Source organism: Monodon monoceros, unplaced genomic scaffold, assembly GCF_005190385.1.
Source record: "Monodon monoceros isolate NGI ecotype Baffin Bay Population unplaced genomic scaffold, NGI_Narwhal_1 Super_Scaffold_3, whole genome shotgun sequence".
Taxonomy (NCBI): Eukaryota; Metazoa; Chordata; class Mammalia; order Artiodactyla; family Monodontidae; genus Monodon; species Monodon monoceros.
Window position 1 is genome coordinate 44,200,441 of NW_021703780.1, and position 17,998 is coordinate 44,218,438.

Here is a 17,998-nt window from a genome sequence, read left to right on the forward strand (position 1 = left end):
AAATTCTTTGCTACATCAAGACTATCTATATACTTGTTCTAAATTCTTAGCTTTGCCATTCACAGTTAAGTCATTAAAGCATCTGGAATTGATTTTTGTGTACAGAGGGAGGTAGGAAGTATAATTTCCCCCCATAGCCAACTGTTCCAGCACCACTTAGAACTGTCCATCTTTTCTCCATTGATTTGTACAGTGGACCTGTCAGATGCCCAGTTTCTTCATAGGTGTTGGACCATTTCTGGGGTCTCTGTTCTGTTTCAGTGGTTGATTTGTCTATCCCTATACCAATATCACATTGTCTTAAATACAATGGAGTTATGACAAGCTTTCCATCTGCCTGAAATGCTATTCTCTTAAAGATACGCATGACTAAATCCCTAATTTTCTTCTGGTCTCTCCTTCCTGGGCACATTCTTAGCTAGCATTTCCTGGCTACCCTTTCTAAAATTTAATGCCTCCTCCAAAAACTTAATATCCTCTTCCTCTCCTTTATTTTCCAGCTTAGAATTTTTATTTAACATAGCAATGTGTACAATTCTCTTGTTTATTATTTCTCTTTCCCACTAGAATATAAGGTTTATGAGGGCAGGGATTTTGGCTGTTTCATCACTCTTGTATTCCCAGCAGAGAAAACATTGCCTGGCACTTAGCAGGTGCTCTGTTAGTATTTCTGAAACAAATCATGCACTGTTGATATATGGAAGGGTAACCTGCCCTCTGTGTACTTTCTTTTAAGATATGTTTTTTCTTTAGTTTTCTTGCTTCTTGATGCTAGCCTAATAAAAGCAATCTGAAACAAAGGGAGAAAGAAAGAGGCTTTAGGTTTCTTCTCAAAGCTGGACAGTGAAATGGAAAGGGTGGAGGGACCAGGATGGAAAAGGCTGGATTGATACAATGCTTAGCCCTGGCAACCAAGATACATATAAATTACAGACCCCGACCTCACAACCTATGTCTGGCTAAGTGTGCATTAACTTTTATGGGTCAGCTGTCCTGCTGGGAATGCCTCCTGTTCCTCTGCTTTCCATGGCAAGTGGAGCTGAAAGGACTCAGAGTTTATAGCATCCTTACTGGGTAAAGAAACTTACCAGGCCTTTGGTTTTTAGGGCAACACACCCTGCACAGGGAAAGAATGAACATTCGCTTTGATTCACCAAGCATGGCAACTAAAATCTCAGCTGTAAGTGTGACATACGACAGGACAGAACTCCTGGAGATGGAGTCGTAAGGGTGAAAGCTCTGTGGGACAGCCTGTCAGCAGCTGGGTAATGCCCAGGGCAGGCAATGAATTGAGCAGTGATGATTCATGGAAATTCCATCAGACAAGGTACTCTGTGCTTTATTGCAGGCTAGACTAGGGAGCCAAGTCATTCTGGAAGGAATGTGTACAAAGTTTTCAGATGAGGACTTGAAGTTTTATAGGTTGGAATCCCATTTGATTCAAACCATCTGTTGAATATCCAGCTGAACACATCACTTTTTTCATACATCTCTCATATTTACATCATCTCAGGATAATAAATATTTGTTGAAGGCCCATGAAGGGTTATAAAGATGAATGACACAGACACCAGGGTTACAAAGGTGAATGACACAGTAGTCCCTGTTTTGGGGATGGTTATGGTCTAGTGGAAGTAAAAGTTATATGTTTATATGTGTTTTCTTCTCCCTGATTGTGAGGTTGGGGTCTGTAATTTATATTCACCACAGTTGCCAGAGCTGAGCATTGGGTCAATCCATTTGGTTGGTGAAATAAACACAGGAAGAGCTCACAGTGATTTACCAAGTATGGCTAATTGAAATGTATCATTATTGTGCATTATTGGTCCTGTGATACATAGATTCGTATTGCAATTACCAAAAACACTGTCCACAGTGAGATAGTGACAAAAACCGTGGCATGGGAAAACAATAAAGATGCTAAACCAGTTGGAACAGACACAGGCTATTTTGTACTCTGAAGCTTAAAGCATCTTTAACACTGTGAAAAGGCAGCTCTTACGTGACATGTTTAGTAAGCTGTTGGTAATGTGAAACGTGAGCATATTTTTTCCAGCTCTCTCTGAAATGTCATAAAATGACCTTAATTACCTCATCTTTTAATTTGGAAGATGCTCTGGTAGGCACTTTAGGGATCACAAAGACAAAAAAAGGGGCCTGTCCCAAAAGAGCTGAAAATCTGGTAGTGCTTCACAGTCAGCCACACATGTGTTCACAAACCTTTTGAAAGAGTGAACAAAGTTGGTGTGTAGGTGCATTTTTCTGAGGAGTGCATTCATTAAATCATTCAGCGGTTCCTGTTCCCCAAAGATGAAGACCTTCTATAGTAGAGGGATAGAGCTGGAGAAGGAATTATACAACTCGGAAGTACTGGGGGTTTAAACCAGGCGGCATAAGCAAAGGCTCAGCAGGACAGAGTAAGGTAGTATTTAACAACTGAAGTGCTGAAGGACAGGGAGGATTCCAGCAGGAGGGAAGGTTAGGGCTCCTGAAGCGGGGAGATCACCACAAAGAGACACGGGTAGGGAATGCAAGGTCTTCTTTGGGGAAGAGCTGGTAGTTCAGCTTATAAACTGGGGGCAGCCATAGGCAAGAAAGTCATCGAATCCTGGGGCCATGCTGTGGGAAGCTTTCAAATGTTTCTTGAATTAAAATTAATATAGAACTTTATATAAAATGACAATAGAACTTTAAAAATACCATCAAATGTTCCATTGCCAGTGTCTTAGTTCCCACTTATGTAAGCAATTTTCTGTTTGCAATAGACTAATTTTCTAAATTGTCCAAAGAAGTATTTAATATTATCTATTGTAGAAAAAAGGGCATTGACACTTAAGTTAAAAGAGGGCCAGTTTAAGACCAGGCCAAAGATGAAGCCAAGAAAAGTGAAATAAAAACAAGACTAGTACAGAGGGGCGGTCTTGCACATAAAATTCTGATTGCAACGGATAACACATGCCTGGATTGTAAGACGAGGATAGGAGTTGCAGAGGGCAGCCTATTGGTAGTAGTCAGAAATGCTGCAGAAAATTGTAATGCTATGTTCTTGCAAAATTGGGATCATCTGGCGTATGTGATTTTACGTATTCTGCTCTGTTAACTTCATAGCATCCTGAACATTTTCCCAGGTCAATATTGTTCAAAAACATATATATTTAAAAAGTCTGTGTAATGTCTCATGATATGAACATACCATCATTTATTTATTTTCCTGGGTTTTCATCCTTATAATGGTGCAATGACGTTCCTTGGACACAAATTTTTGTGTCTATTTCTGGACAGATTCATGTAAGTGAAATACTTTGGTCAAACTGTATGAATTCTTTTAGGGCTCATAATACACATAACTACAGTATACTCCATAATTGTAGCACAGCAGTCAATTCCTATGTGAGCCCATCGTATTGTGCTTTGCCCGATACTGAGTATTTTCATTGTAAAATCTTTGCCAGTTTTGTAGGGGAAATTTTTTTTGCTGCCAGTGATAAACATTTTTTCACACTTTACCATTTGTTGCTTTGTCTATGAATTATCTATTGCTATTCTTTTTCCGTTTGTATCTTATGATTTTTTTCCCAGTTAATTTACATAAGTTCTTTACATCTTGATGGTATTAGCCTTTTTGATATTATTTTTATTTATTTTTTAATTTTAATTTTTAAAATATTTATTTATTTATTTATTTGGCTGCATCGGGTCTTAGCTGCGGCAGGCGGGGTGGGCGGGCTTCTCTCTAATTGTGATGTGGGCTCAATAGTTGCAGCGTGGGCTCTAGAGCCCACCCGGCTTAGTTACCCTGCGGCATGTGGGATCTTAGTTCCCCCACCAGGGATCGAACCTGCGTCCCCCCCATTAGAAGGCTCATTCTTAACCACTGGACCACCAGAGAAGTCCCTGATATTATTTTTATAGTGAACTTTTCCCCTGTTGTTATGACTGCAAAAATTTTTGTGAATTTTTTTTTAGATGCACAATTTTATATTTGTATAGTCAAGTCTTTAGGTATTTTTCTTTGTAAGTTGTTATATTTAAATCCCTTCCCTATCCAGAGATCAGCTAAACATTCATATAAATGTTCTTATGGTCTGTGCTCCAGGTTTCTTCAGGCAGTTCTTACGCTTCAGGTGTCTTTTTCAGGCCAGGTGATGTTAGTTATGTGTTGAATAAGGAATTAAGGGGAGGCGCTGATATATTAGTGGAATTGGTACAGTGTGGTGGTTAGCACTGTGGTGCTTGGCATGTCTCCCAGACTTTGAACCTGTCTCTGCCATTTACTATGCCATCTTTGAAGTCACTTAATTTCTCTGTTGCACGGTTTCCTTATCTGTAAAGCGGGTTAATAACAGAAACTACCTTAAATGGTTATGGAAATAAAATGAACTTATGTGTAAGTCACTTAGAACACGTCCTGGTACAAGGTCAGTGCCAGCCACAGTTTGGTCCATGCTGGGTAAGTGCTCTGAAGATTTACGCTATTTCAGTGCCGTTTGCATCTCTAAAACCTTGAACATTTCAGAGGGTTCTTCACCTCCCATCTTTACTAGAGCCTCTCGCGGCCCCTTTTGTAAGCGAGACACGCCTCCTGGAGGCCACAGGCGAAGTTTATTTCCAGTTCTGAAAACCTTGCGGCCTGCAGTCGGGAGCCGGTGTGGCTCCGGGTCCGCAGCCCTAGGGCACCTTCTCCACAGCGCTCTGCACGTGCTCGCCGCTATGCCCCTCTGGGCCTGCTCTACTTTAGACGCCGAGCGATTTCTGGGTGCACGTGTGCATGATGCATGCGTTCTAGTTCACTGCAGATCTTCTGTGGGCGCCCTGTACCAGGTGTGTGTAGGGGGTGCACTGGACGTAAATCTTTCCCCAGGGGAGGGCCTGCAGTCTAGGAGAAAACCCGACTAGGCGTTGTAAGTAGATGGCCTAGGCATTGTACGTAGATGGCCTAGGCATTGTACGTAGATGACCTAGAGTCTGCCTCCGCATCTGTAAGACGCGGCCCGTGCAGCCTAAGGCCGGGGCCCTCAGAGATTACCCAGAGTCCCTAGCGGGGAGCCAGTACCGGGCCCGCTCTCCGCCCACCGCCCCAGACAGCGCGGCTCCATACACAGGAACTGCAGCTTACAAAGGGGACAGAAATCCCGCGGTCCTCAGAGCGCCCCACTGAGCAAGCGCGGGGCCGCGCAGGTGGGCGGGACCTCTGGGGCGGGTTTGGTGGTCCAGCCACTTCCGCTTCCGGTTCTGTATGAACTCTCCCGCCACCCGGGGAAAGCGCTTGCCGGGGTTTGTGTGTTTTCACGTCAGGTGTGGCTGGAGGTAGGCGAAGCCCCCGCGGGTTTGGGACGGACAGTAATCCTGGTGTTGAGGCTTGCGAGTCCAGAGAAGGAGGAGAGCGCTTTGGGGCTACGGGCGCAGAGGGTGGGTATCGAGTATTGGTGGCTTGTCCGGGCAGAGCCGCCGGTGCCGGGGCTGACAGACCGCCCTGCGTGGGGGGCGGGGAGGGCGGGAGCGGGGTGTCACTAGGCACCTGTGGACGCTCCTGAGAGGAGCTAAGACAGACGGGACCTGAAAGACTGTTGTCTGTTTCCCGGGGATGTAAGGGAGGAAGCGAGTAACTGGACCCTGCCCATGGAGTCTCTTACCTAGCCGGAATCTCCCGCGCTCTCCTCCGAATTCAGGATTGCTGCCCGTGTGAAATCTTATCTTGACTCTTGGGACGGCAGAGACCTAACGGCGGAGGCACACAGACCTCTAGTGAGCAGGCAGCATCACCTGCCGTTAGTGTTGCAGGAGGCTAGGACCACTGCCTGCGTCTCCTCCAGCGCACACCTCTCCCCACCCCCTTTGCACAATTGTTACAGGTGTATCGTCGAAAGTCCGGAAGATACAGAAGACATCACTCAGGGACACTACTGTTAACACTTCGTGCGTGCTCTTCAACCTCAATTTTTTTTCCCTTTAATGTGGAGTTATTTTTTTGCATTTTTTTTAAACTCCATTTTCTATCATTTCAACCATTTTGTGTGCTTCCTTCCAAGGTAACAAGATGCAGTTTCTTGGAGGAAATCGGAGGAAACTCAGGTTGGCAGATGACCAGAGGAATGCTTGCTACCCACATAGCCTTCAGTTTTACTTGCAGCCGCCTTCTGGAAACATATCTTTGATAGAATTTGAAAACTTGGCTATCGATAGAGTTAAATGTGAGTGATTTGGATTAGAATTTATATATTCTTGAGAACCTCACTTATACTTTGTGGAAATGAATTAGAGTAATTTATTTCCTTCAACAAATATTTACTGAGGGTTTTCTGTTGAGATTTTGCCATTCATTCATTTATTCCTTGTACAGTGCCTGTTTATTGACTGCCACTTTATTCTAGGTGGTAGGGATTTTGAGCTGAATAATGTAATTCTCACTTTCGTTGAAGCTGTATTCTAGTACATGGAGACAGATGTCCAAAATAATAATTGTAGTTTAGTATTTTAAGTGCTCTAGTAGAGGTAACTAATAGGGCTACTGAAACATAGAGATGGGAGTGATTGTCCTAGTCTGATTAAGTAAAACTTCTTAAGAGAAGTTGAAATGTGATCTGGACCTTGAAGGATGAGTAGCAATTTCTCAACAGAGAAGAAGTGAAGGGTTTTTGCAAGCTGGGATAATGGCCTGTACAAAGGCTTGGAGGCATGAGAGAGAGTGTCATATTGGAGGGAACAGTGACAAGTTCAGGGTAGATGGAGAAGTATGGGTAAGCAAGGGCATTTTTGTGCCAAGATATGGTGTAATACTGGGGTGTAAGAAGGATGTAGCAATTTTACTGGGGACCTACTTCTGTGTGTTGGTGGAAGAAAGAAATAAGTTAGGTGTAAACTGAAACAAATAACGGCACTATCTGTAGAGTTTATGTTCCACGATATCCTGGTGGGAAGATCAGAAGTAGAGGTGAGATACTGTTAATCATTCTTAGAGGAGCAGGGTGAGAACTGCTAATACAGAGTATCTGTATTACCTGTTTGTTGAATGAAGGTGAAGGCAAGGGAGAATGGGTTCTGGGAAGCTTAGCAGTTTCATATGCCTCATTGAGATTAAGGTGATGATTGAAAAGCGTCCCTTGGGTTTGGCACTTAGGAGGTGAGATGGTAAGGCAGTGACAGGAAGGGAGAGATTGAAGGGATACTAGGAGGTGTAATTGACAGGGTTTGGTGACTCTTAGCTATGAGGAGTGGTGGAACAGGTGGGGGTGGCTGAAGTTCCAGTGTGGATGATCTGGTGGATAGAAATTCTGCGGGTGGAGGTGGGGTGGCAGGAAGAGGAGTGGGATTGAGGGGCAGAGAATGAGTTTGGTTCGGGACACCATAATATGGAGGTACCTGGGGGACATGAGTTTATGTTCAGGATTCATTTTAGAAGTTTTTCGTTCTTGAATTAAAAAATGTCTCTTTTCATACCGATGGCAGAATAATTCATCTGAGGAAGGGTTGACAGAGGCTTCAGGAACCTTTGGACAGTGTGTATGTAGCATCTAGTCATGGTGGCTTGTTTGCTTCTTCACTGCTGTCTTCTCCTCTGTTTCATCAGGAAGGGAAGAACTGTCTTCTGATGAGTCTGTGCTGAGTCAGGGAAGCCGACTGCCTCACAGATGGCTCCACACGAGGGCTGTACATGCAGACACTTCTGCATCCCTCTGAGGGGATCCTTCTGCACCACTGAGCAGTGGTGCTCAGTCCATCAGTGATCTGCTTCCCATCCCTCTCTCCCTTCTGGTTGAGAATCCCTAGTGTGAGATTATGCTGTGGGATGTGGGTATTTTCTGTACATGGTGGAGATTATCCTCTGATAAACATATATAACATATAATGTACTTGCAGAAAATAAAGCTTAAATATTGTCGTCTTTTATAAACAAGTAATTATGGGATTGGTAGCCATAGACTTTATTTGTCTTGGATTTAGTTTTATAAAATTATCTTGCATTTATATGTTTTATTCATTTCTTCTGTTTTTAAAATTTTTTCTAGTGCTAAAAGCAGTCGAGAATCTTGGTGTGAGCTACGTGAAAGGAAGTGAGCAGTACCAGAGTAAGCTAGAGGCCGAGCTTCGGAAGCTTAAGTTTTCCTACAGAGTAAGTAAAAGAGGGAAAAAGATGTTTCTTTGGTTTGTGTATATTCATGTACTGGGTATCAGTTGTGGGAAAGGTCTTGTATTAGGCATAGGGCTTTAAAAAAGACTCTTCTGAAGGAACCTACAGTCCACTATGGGTGATTGACATGCAGTCAGACTACAGTGCTGCAGGGTTTCTTGACCTGGGGACTGTGGACATTTGGGGTCTGATGATTCCTTGGTGCGTTTAGGGAGCTCGCTGGCATCTCTGGCTTCCACCCAGTCCATGTCTCCAGACATTGCCAGATGTGCTTTGTGCATTACAGGGTGACGAACTCCAAGAGCACAGAGAATTAGCTCAGGTTGGGGAGGTTTGGGAGGGCTTCCCAGACGAGGTGGTGCTGGAACCGAATCTTGATGGATGTGATACAGTTTTTATTTTGGGAAGATGACTGCCAACAGCAGATAGACAGGGTCATCCTTGGTGGGGAAAACTAGTTAGGAACTTGGAGATGACGAGAGTGAATTGAATGGAGGTAAGAGGACTGATTGGAGAAATAGTGAGAGGGTAGAATCGGAAGATCTTAGTGACTGCAGAGAGAAGGGAGAGAAGAGTTCTGAATGACACCTGGGTTTCTGGTGAGACAGCTGGCTGGATGGTGATGATATACAGGAGGGGAGGCAAGTCTTTTTAGAGGGAAGACGCTGAGTTTAGTTCTGGACATGACTTTGAGGTACTTGTGGAGCTGTCTGAGGCCAGCAGGGTGTGCACATGGATCTGGACTTGGGGACCTCTGGGGTGGGGGTGCACATTCAGGAGGAAGGTTGGCATCATCAGGAGTAGGTGAGGCAGCCAGGGAAACATTTGAGTGAGAAGAGAAGAGGATGGAGGCCAGGATGTGAGGAATACAACATTCAGGTGGAGTGGAATGGGGGGAGTCTGGGAGGGCAATTGAGGAGGAGCTGCCTTGGGGTGGAGATCAGCCACTCTGGCAGCCAGGGAAGCTGGGGTCTCAGTACTGATGATCATGATACGCAGGTGATGATACAACAGCACACATTCATATTGTTCTTAACCATGTCCCAGAGTCTGTTCTAAGTGCATCACGTATATTAACTCATGTAATCCAGACAGCAGTCTTAGGAGGGTGGGTTCTGTCATCATCCCTCTTTATAGACAAGGAAACTGATATTGATAGGCTAGTAACTTGCCCAAGCTCATAAGATGGAAAACAGTGCAGCCAAGATCTGAATCTAGACCTCTTGTCTTCATGGTGGAACAATTTCAGACACTTAGAACCAATAAGATGAGTTGTATAGAATCATCGGATTTATCAGCAGGGTAGAACCTTGTAGGTAGAGGCAGAAGCTGGAACAGTGGTGGTGTTTGGAGGAGAGAGGTGAGAGGTTGATATGGAATACATCCTCTTCTAACGTGTAGCTGAAAAGACACGGGGGAAGTAGGTCTGAGTGTAGAAAAAATGGAGGGAAAAAGAGAAGATACACACACATACGACAGTGGTTACTTGAACACGTTTGTAAGCTGAGCAGAAAGATCTAGAAGAGAAAAAAGAGGAGGGAGCTTGAAGATACTTTGAGAGAGCATTTGATAAGTCAGGGTCCTTAGGAGGCAAGAGCAGATGGGCCATGTGGTTTCAGTGTAGGGATTAGCTTTATGTAGGAGGAAGGAGAGAGATTTGTCCACAGAGAGGGAAGGGAAGGCAGTACAGCATGTGGCGGCAGGAGCTTGGGGCTGAAGGGGGGGCCTTTATCTTCTGTAAAGTAAGTGAGGTCATGTGATGAGAGAGAAGAAGGTGGTGTGGCGGGGAGCACTGGCCACCTAGTGAAGATGGAAACAGCTTTCTTAAGACGTGAGGAAAGAGATGGTTACAGGCCAGATCCCAGCTCTGCTGCTTACAAGCTTTGTGACCTGGACAAAATTATGTAACTTCTTTCTGCCTCAGTTTCCTCATCTTTAAAATAAGGATATAGTGATGCCCACCTCATAGGGGTTTTCAAAGGATTATATGGGCTAATGGATTAAAAATGCTTATAACAGTGCCTGGTACCTTGCAAATGCTCAGGATGTGTTTGCTCTGACTGTGTTGAGCTTGAATAAAGATGCCTTGGTGTTGGTAAAGGTCCAGTCGAGGTTAGAGGCTGTGAATTTTTAATGTTCCAAATTCCTATAGTTGTATATATCTTTCCCAGAGGTTCTTAGCATTTTGGGAACAGGACTGCAGAGTGTATCTTTGGATTTAATTTAGAATCTAGGTTTTGCCAAATGGTTGAAATGAAAGCAGTTGAGGGTTGATGTGAGAAGTAGTAGAAGAGGTGAGTGCCTGGGTGTAGGCTGGATGAGAAGGAAAGTTAAGAGGAAGAAAATAGTGGGGTCCAAACCCAGGAGGTATTGTTGTTCAGTTCTGTTTCATCTGATTGCTAACCTAAGTAAAATGGTACTCACCCTGGGGAGCATATTATGAAATCTGTGTTATTGAAATTCCTGCTTTACCATTGGCTTATGCTGACTCAGTATTTCTTTACACCTTTTACTGTTCCGATGCATTTATTTTTTTCATGTGCCATTGTTTTTAAGGAAAACTTGGAAGATGAATATGAACCCCGAAGAAGAGATCACATTTCTCACTTTATTTTACGCCTTGCTTACTGCCAGTCGTGAGTATACCTTTGTCCTCCATGGTCAAGTCTGACACCTTGGGTTGTAAACTGGTCCAGGAGGGCTGACAGGCATTGTACTGATGTAGGAAATCCCAGAATAATGTCAGAAACCAGTGGCTCATGGGCGGAACACTGTTGCAGAGAATTGTTTGAAACAAGTTGTTTACTAAAAAATAAAAAAAAAATTTTTTTTTTTTTTTTTTTTGCAGATTTTGCCTGTTAAAACACTTTTCACTTTATGGGAGAGACTCTTCATTTAGGATTTAAAATTAGAGGGGATTTCATTAGGAAGGACTTTTGATATTTTTTTCCCCCAGAAAAAAAGTGGTAGTATTTATAAGAAATAATGAATCAAACACATACTTGAATCTGCACAGGGCTTTAGATGTTGACATTTATGGGCTGGTGCACATTAGATTAAGATCTTTCCTTTGGTAGTTGGTTTCTTATAAGTCAATAGCGCCACCCAGAGGGAGAAGGAGTTAGTTGCTTTTTTAAAACTTTTTTTTTCCTGTATTAATTTTGGTTAAATTACATACTTATTATTATGTTTCTTTTCTGTTTCTTTTTGGTAATAGGATTATCAAATGGGAATCTTGAATTGGTGACTATCCCAAGATAATAACTGAGAAATTATTCACCAGCTTTAGTCCCAGAGTTTTTCTTCTGTAAGAAAGCACATGCAGTTTATGCAATTTATGCAGTAAATGAATTGCTGACAATGTGAAAGTCATTTGGGGAAAGAAAATTAAATCATATTTTACATGAAGTAGCATAATTATTTTACAACAACAATAATGCCCATCTGTCTTATAAATTAATGTATGTTGATTTAAAAAATTGAGATATCCTAGTGCATATTAAATTTTGTGAAATTATAAACTATAAAGCTGTAAGCAGAGTTTACTTTGCATAGTTTGATCATAATCCATTCAGAGATGAAGTTACCTTTAAAAACTTTTGATGTTTATTTGGCATTGACTGAAGGGATACCCCATTTTCTGATGTAAATGGCTATTTTGCAGTTACATTAAAAGAAGTGCACTGTTTTATGTTATTTGATAATAATGCAGCTAGGCTCGAAGTATTCTGTATTTAATTCTTTTAATTTTATGTTCATAACACCTTTCTCCCCCATATTCTACTCATCCCAGGGAGATTGTGGCATGTGATATGTATTCACACTCTTATCATAATAGAGGACTTGATGCTTTTAACTTCAGTCTTTTGGCATCTTGCTCATGTTTGAATATTGTTTCATAGAAATTTCTTGGATTTAATAATCAGTGGACTTTGAAAATAATCAGTGGACTTTGAAAATAGTCAGTGGACTTTTCACTTATAATTTTCTTGTCTCCATTTTAGTGAAGAGCTTAGGCGCTGGTTCATTCAACAAGAAATGGATCTTCTTCGATTTCGATTCAGTATTTTACCCAAGGACAAAATTCAGAGTTTCTTAAAGGATAGCCATTTGCAGTTTGAGGCTGTAAGTATATTTTTAAAGTCATTCCCGATTGTTATCACCGTTCATCCCTCCCTTAAGTGTTGGTGTTAATGTGTGGAGTTTGTTCTCTTTACATTTTCTTCCTAAGTACCCACCTGAAACAATAACTGTTGGCTTTGCACAACAGTGAACCTCTCCCTTCCATAACTAGAAGAAAAGAGGCTCCTTAGTACCAGAGCTGCACATTTATTCAGTTGCTGTATTAAATATGTGATTTATGAAAGCACAAAAAGGTTTAATTTATAAAAGTTTATCTTTAACCAGAATCTTCCAGACCAAAAATTTAAAGCTAATAATGTTCTAAAGAAAACAGAGAAGTGGTAGTAGTTATTTCCAACAATGAGGTTTGGGGGATAATACTTTATTTTAGAAGTCAGTTGTCGGTAAAATATCTGAATAGTTTTAAGGTATAATTTTGTAGACAAATCTGAATGAGTTACATGTAGTAATTAAACAAAATAGAAGAAATGTTGGGTGTGTATTTAGCAGGGATAATTATTGTGGGTGGAAATAGAATTTATGTCTTTTAGGTGAGTGTGCTGCAGTGGGAAGGGAGAAAAATTCTGTTTGGAAAACTTAGAGCAGTCAGATGGCGGTAGGATGGTTTGGGACTCTATTTGGGTGTTAGAATGGGTGTCTTGAGGCCAAATAAAGTAAAAAAAAGTAGAAGTTGGAGTAGGTGAAGGACATTGTCCTGCTGAGAAGTAGATGTGCCCACTGCAGCAAGAACCAGGGTGGGTTATTTCGTTGGGGGAAGGAGATTGTGTGAAGGGAAGTAAATAAACCTTTGGTGGACATTTAGTGTCTGTCATATGCCAGCAAGGCACCTTCCACAGTTTGTATCACGTCTGTGAACCCTGTGAGGTTTCTGAGTTAACGTCTACCTGGGCAGAGAAAAGCGTTGGTCTCAGAGCCGTCTCACCCAAATCTCCTGTGTTTTCCACTTTGCTTAGAATGCTGATCCTTAGTGAAGTCCATTATTGCTAATATCAGTTACAGTGCATTTGTCCTCTCATATTAAAAATAATTAATTTTTTTTCACTGTTGTTGAAATTATGGTTTTATTAGGTCGAGAAAAAGTGTTTGTGAGAAGATTTATTCTTTACTCTAGATTGTCTCAATAGATCAGGTAAATTTTTTTAAGCAAAAACCATAGTTTCTTTCTTTTTTTAAAAAACTTTTTTATTGAAGTATAACATATACAGAAAAGTGCACAAATCATAACTGTCCAGCTCTGTGAAGTATCACAAAGGTTAAGAAAGAGAACATTGCTGTCACCCTGTGCTGCCTTGTGCCTCCTCCCATTTACTAACCCCATCTCCCTCCTGATAACCACTATCCTGACTTTTAATATGATAAGTAATTCTGCCTGTCTTTGAACTTTATGTAAATAGTATTACATGGTATGTTTTTTTCCCCCAGCTTTATTGAGATATAATGGACATACAAATGTTGTGTCACTTTAAGGTGCACAGTGTGATGATACACGTATATGTTGTGAAACGTTTACCACAATAAGGTTAGTTAACACATCCTTCACCTCACATCATTACCATTTTGTTGTGGTGGTGAGAACCTTTAGAATCAACTCTCATAGCAGCTGTACGTGAGATCCCTAGAGCTTATTCCTCTTATAATTGGACGTTTGTGCCCTGTGACCAGCATCTCCTTGTCTGCTCTGCCGCCCAGCCCCTGGCAACCACTGTTCTACTCTGTGAGTTGGACTTTTTTAGATTCCACATATAAGTGAGATCACAAGTATAATCTTTTATGATCGCCTTATTGAGATAGAATTTACATACCTTGACCTTCACTCTTTTAAAACATACAATTTGTTGGTTTTTAGTATAGTCATAGAGTTGTGCAACCATCACTTAGATTTTAGAACATTTTTGTTACCCTGAAAAAGAAACCTGTGCCCAGTAGTTGTCCCTCTCGATTTCTCACTCTGTCATCCCTTGGCAACAGCTAATCTGCTTTCTGTCTCTGTGAATTTGCCTATTTTGGACATTTCATATAAGTGGACATTTCATATAACTTGCGATCTTTTGTTACTGGCTTCTTTCACTTAGCATAACATTTTCAAGCTTCATCTATGTTGTATATGTGGCATGTATCAGTACTTCATTTTATATTCATTTCTCTATTCAATAGTTGATGGACATTGGGTTATTTCTACATTTTAGCTATTATGAATAATGCTGCAGTGAATATTTGCATATACATTTTTGTGTGGATATCTTTTTATTTGTTTCAGATATATATAATACCTGGGAGTGGGATTGCTAGGTTATAGGGTAATTCTGTATTTAAACTTTCGAGGAACTGCTAAACTGTTTTCCAGAGTGCCTGTACCATTGTACGTCTCACTAGTGTGTGAGGGTTCTAGTTGTTTCACATTCTCCAGCAATTGTTGCTGTCTTTTTTTTTTTTTTTTAATACAGTCATCCTGGTGGGTGTGAAGTGATACTTCATTGTGGTTTTGATTTTCATTTCCCTAGTGACTGAAGGCATTGAATATCTTTTCATGTGCTATTTGATTATTTGTATATTTTCTTTGGAGAAATATGTATTCATATCCTTTGTCTATTTTTTATCTGAGTTATCTTTTTATTGTTGAGTGTTACATATTCTTTCCATATTCTGGATACAAGTCCACTATAAGATATGTGATTTACAGATTTTTTTTCTCCCATTCTGAGGATTGTCATTTCATTTTCTTGGTAAGATCATTTTTTAGAAAACATTTTATTTATTTACTTATTTATATTTTTGGCTGTGTTGGGTCTTCGCTGCTGCGCACAGGCTCTCTCTAGTTGCGGCGAGTGGGGGCTATTCTTTGTTGCAGCGCGCAGGCTTCTCATTGTGGAGCTCGGGCTCTAGGCACGAGGGCTTCAGTAGTTGTGGCGTGCAGGCTGCAGTAACTGTGGCTTGCAGGCTCTAGAGTGCAGGTTCAATAGTTGTGGCTCACAGCTTAGTTGCCCTGTGGCATGTGGGATCTTCCTGGACCAGGACTCTCACCCATGTCCCCGGCATTGGCAGGTGGATTCTTAACCACTGTGCCACCAGGGGAGTCCCTGTTTTTATCTTTTGTTACTTGTGTTTTTGTTGTCGGATCTAAAAGGGATTTGCCTAATGGAAGGTCGTGAAGATTTACTCCTATGGTTTTTCTCTAAGAGTTTTATAGTTTTGGTCCTTACATTTAGCTCTGTTTAGGTCTATTTATATTTTGAGTTAATTTCTGTGGATGGTGTGAAGTAGGGGCCCAACTTCATTCTTTTGCATGTGGATATCGAGTTGTCCCAGCATCATTTGTTGAAATGGCTATTCTTTTCTCTTTGAATTGTTTTTTCACTCTTGTCAAAAGTCATTTGACCATAAATGGACTCAATTTTGTTAGTTAGAGCTGTGTGTCTCTCCTGTGTTGGTACTGTGTGCTCTTGAATCTTGATTCCTGTAGTTTTGTAATAAGATTTGAAATAGAGAAGTGTGAATCTTCTCACTTTGTTCTTCTTTTTCAAGATTATTTTGGCTCTTCTGGGTTCCTTGCATTTTATGAGTTTTAGGATCAATTTGTCAGTTTCTACCAATAAACCAGCTGAGGTTCAGGTTTAGGATTATGAAGACTATGTGGATCAATTTGGGGAGTATTGCTATCTTAAGTCTTCAGATCCATGAACATGGAAATTTTTTCTGTTTCTTCAGATCTTTAATTTTTTTCAACAAAATTGTGTACTTTTGTTAAATTTATACCTAAGTATTTTTTTCTTTAATGTCATTGTAAGTGGAGTTGTTTTCTTTATTTCATTTTTAAAATGTTCATTGCTAGTGTATAGAAATCCAGTTGATTTTTGTATATATCTGGTATCCTGCACCCTTACAAAATCATTTATTCTAATAGTTTTTAGTGGATTCCTTAGGAGATTATGTCTCTTATAAAGAAATAATCCTTACTTTTCAATCTGGAGGCTTTTTATTTATTTTTGCCTATTTTCCCAGGCTAGGATCTCCAGTACAGTGTTGGATAGAAGTGGCAATAGTGGACATGCTTGTCTTGTTCCTGATTTTAGGGGGAAAGCATTCAGTCTTTTACCAAGACATATGATGTTAGCTGTGGGGTTTTGTAGATGCCCTTTATCAGATTGAGGAAATCTCTTTCTAATTTTAGTTGAACATTTTCATCATGAAAGGGTGTTGGATTTTGTGCTTTTTCTGCACCTTTTGAAAAGATCATAGAGCTTCATCCCTTATTTTATTAATATGGTGTGTTACATTAATTGAGTTTTGGATGTTAAACCTTGTTGGGATATTCCTGGGATAAATCCCCCTTGGCTGTATTGTATGATCCTTTTAATAAGTTGCTGCATTTGATTTGCTAGTCTTTTGTGGAGGATTGTGTTTATTGATAAGGGATATTAGTCTGTAGTTTTCCTATGATGTCTTTGTCTGGTTTTGGTATCAGGGTAACATGGGTCTCATATAGTGAATTGAGAACTGTCTCTTCCTCTTCTATTTTTGGGAAGAAGTTGTGAAAGATTGGTGTTAATTTTTTAAAAACATTTCCTAGAATTTACCAGTGATCTGTCTAGGTATAGGCTTCTCTTTGTGGGGTGTTTTAAAATTGCTAATTCATTCTCTACTTGTTGTAGATCTATTCAAACTTTCTAATTCTTTAGACAGTTGTGGTAATTCCTGTTTTCTAGAAATTTGTCCATTTCATCTGTTATCTAATTGACGCATACAGTTGTTCATAGTGTTCCCTTATAATCCTTTTTATTTCTAAAGATTGGTTATGATATCCTCTCTTTCATTCTTGATTTTACCCATTTAAATCTATTTTTCTTTTGATCATTTAAGTACACATTTGTCAGTTTTGTTGATTTTTTCAAATAACTTTTGGTTTTGTTTTTTTCTCTATTTTTCTATTCCTTATTTCTTTAATTACTCTTTATTATTATCAATTAAAAAATTTTATTATTTCCTTCCTTCTGCTTGCTTAGGGTTTAGTTTGCTCTTCCCATCTAGTTTCTTAAGGTGGAAGTTTAAGTTACTGATTCAAGGTGTTCTTTTTTTTCTTTTTAGTTGTAATATAGTTTACGTACAATATTAGGTTAGTTTCAGGAGTCCTACATAATGATTTGGCATTTGCATATATTACGAAATGATCACCACAATGTCTAGTAACCATCTGTGCCCATAGAAAGTTACTACAACATTATTGACTATATTCCTTAATCACATCCCCATGAGTTATTTGTTATCTCTTAATTCCCTTTACCTGTTTCACCCACCTCCTGCCCCCTGCCTTTTGGCAAACAGATGTTTGTTCTCTGTATCTATGAGTCTGTTTTCATTTTATTTTCTTTGTTAGTTTTGTTGTTTTAGATTGCACATGTAAATAAGATCACACCATATTTGTTTTTCTCTGTTTGACTTACTTCACTTAGCATAATACCCTCTAGATCCACCTGTGTTGTTGCAAATGGCAGTGGCTGAGTAATATTCCATTGTGTGTATATATATACATACACACCGTATCTTCTTCATTCATTCCTCTCTCAATGGATACTTAGGTTGCTTCCATATCTAGATTAAGGTAAAATGCTGCAGTAAACATTGGAATGCATGTATCTTTTCAAATTAGTGTTTTTGCTTTCTTCAGGTGACTACCCAGAAGTTAAATTGCTGGATGATGGAAGTTCTATTTTTAATTTATTAAGGAATCTC

General features: G+C 40.3%; 1 protein-coding gene across 4 annotated transcripts in view; it reads left to right on the forward strand.

Annotated features, from left to right (window-relative positions):
• The first annotated feature begins 5,242 nt into the window (after positions 1–5,242).
• The window catches only part of PRIM2 (DNA primase subunit 2), a 293,144-nt gene continuing 280,388 nt past the window's right edge, over positions 5,243–17,998 (forward strand). For 3 of the 4 annotated variants that reach the window (XR_003796637.1, XM_029242399.1, XM_029242402.1), the window contains exons 1-5: positions 5,243–5,307; positions 6,030–6,191; positions 8,007–8,110; positions 10,685–10,764; positions 12,133–12,253. Coding sequence is in view for 3 of the 4 variants with exons in the window: in XM_029242399.1 (XP_029098232.1) it covers positions 6,038–6,191; positions 8,007–8,110; positions 10,685–10,764; positions 12,133–12,253 (459 nt within the window). In the remaining variant the exon portion in view is untranslated. Of the gene's footprint in view, positions 5,308–5,382; positions 5,410–6,029; positions 6,192–8,006; positions 8,111–10,684; positions 10,765–12,132; positions 12,254–17,998 lie in introns of those variants that run through there. The other variant, XM_029242400.1, reaches the window with a different exon arrangement.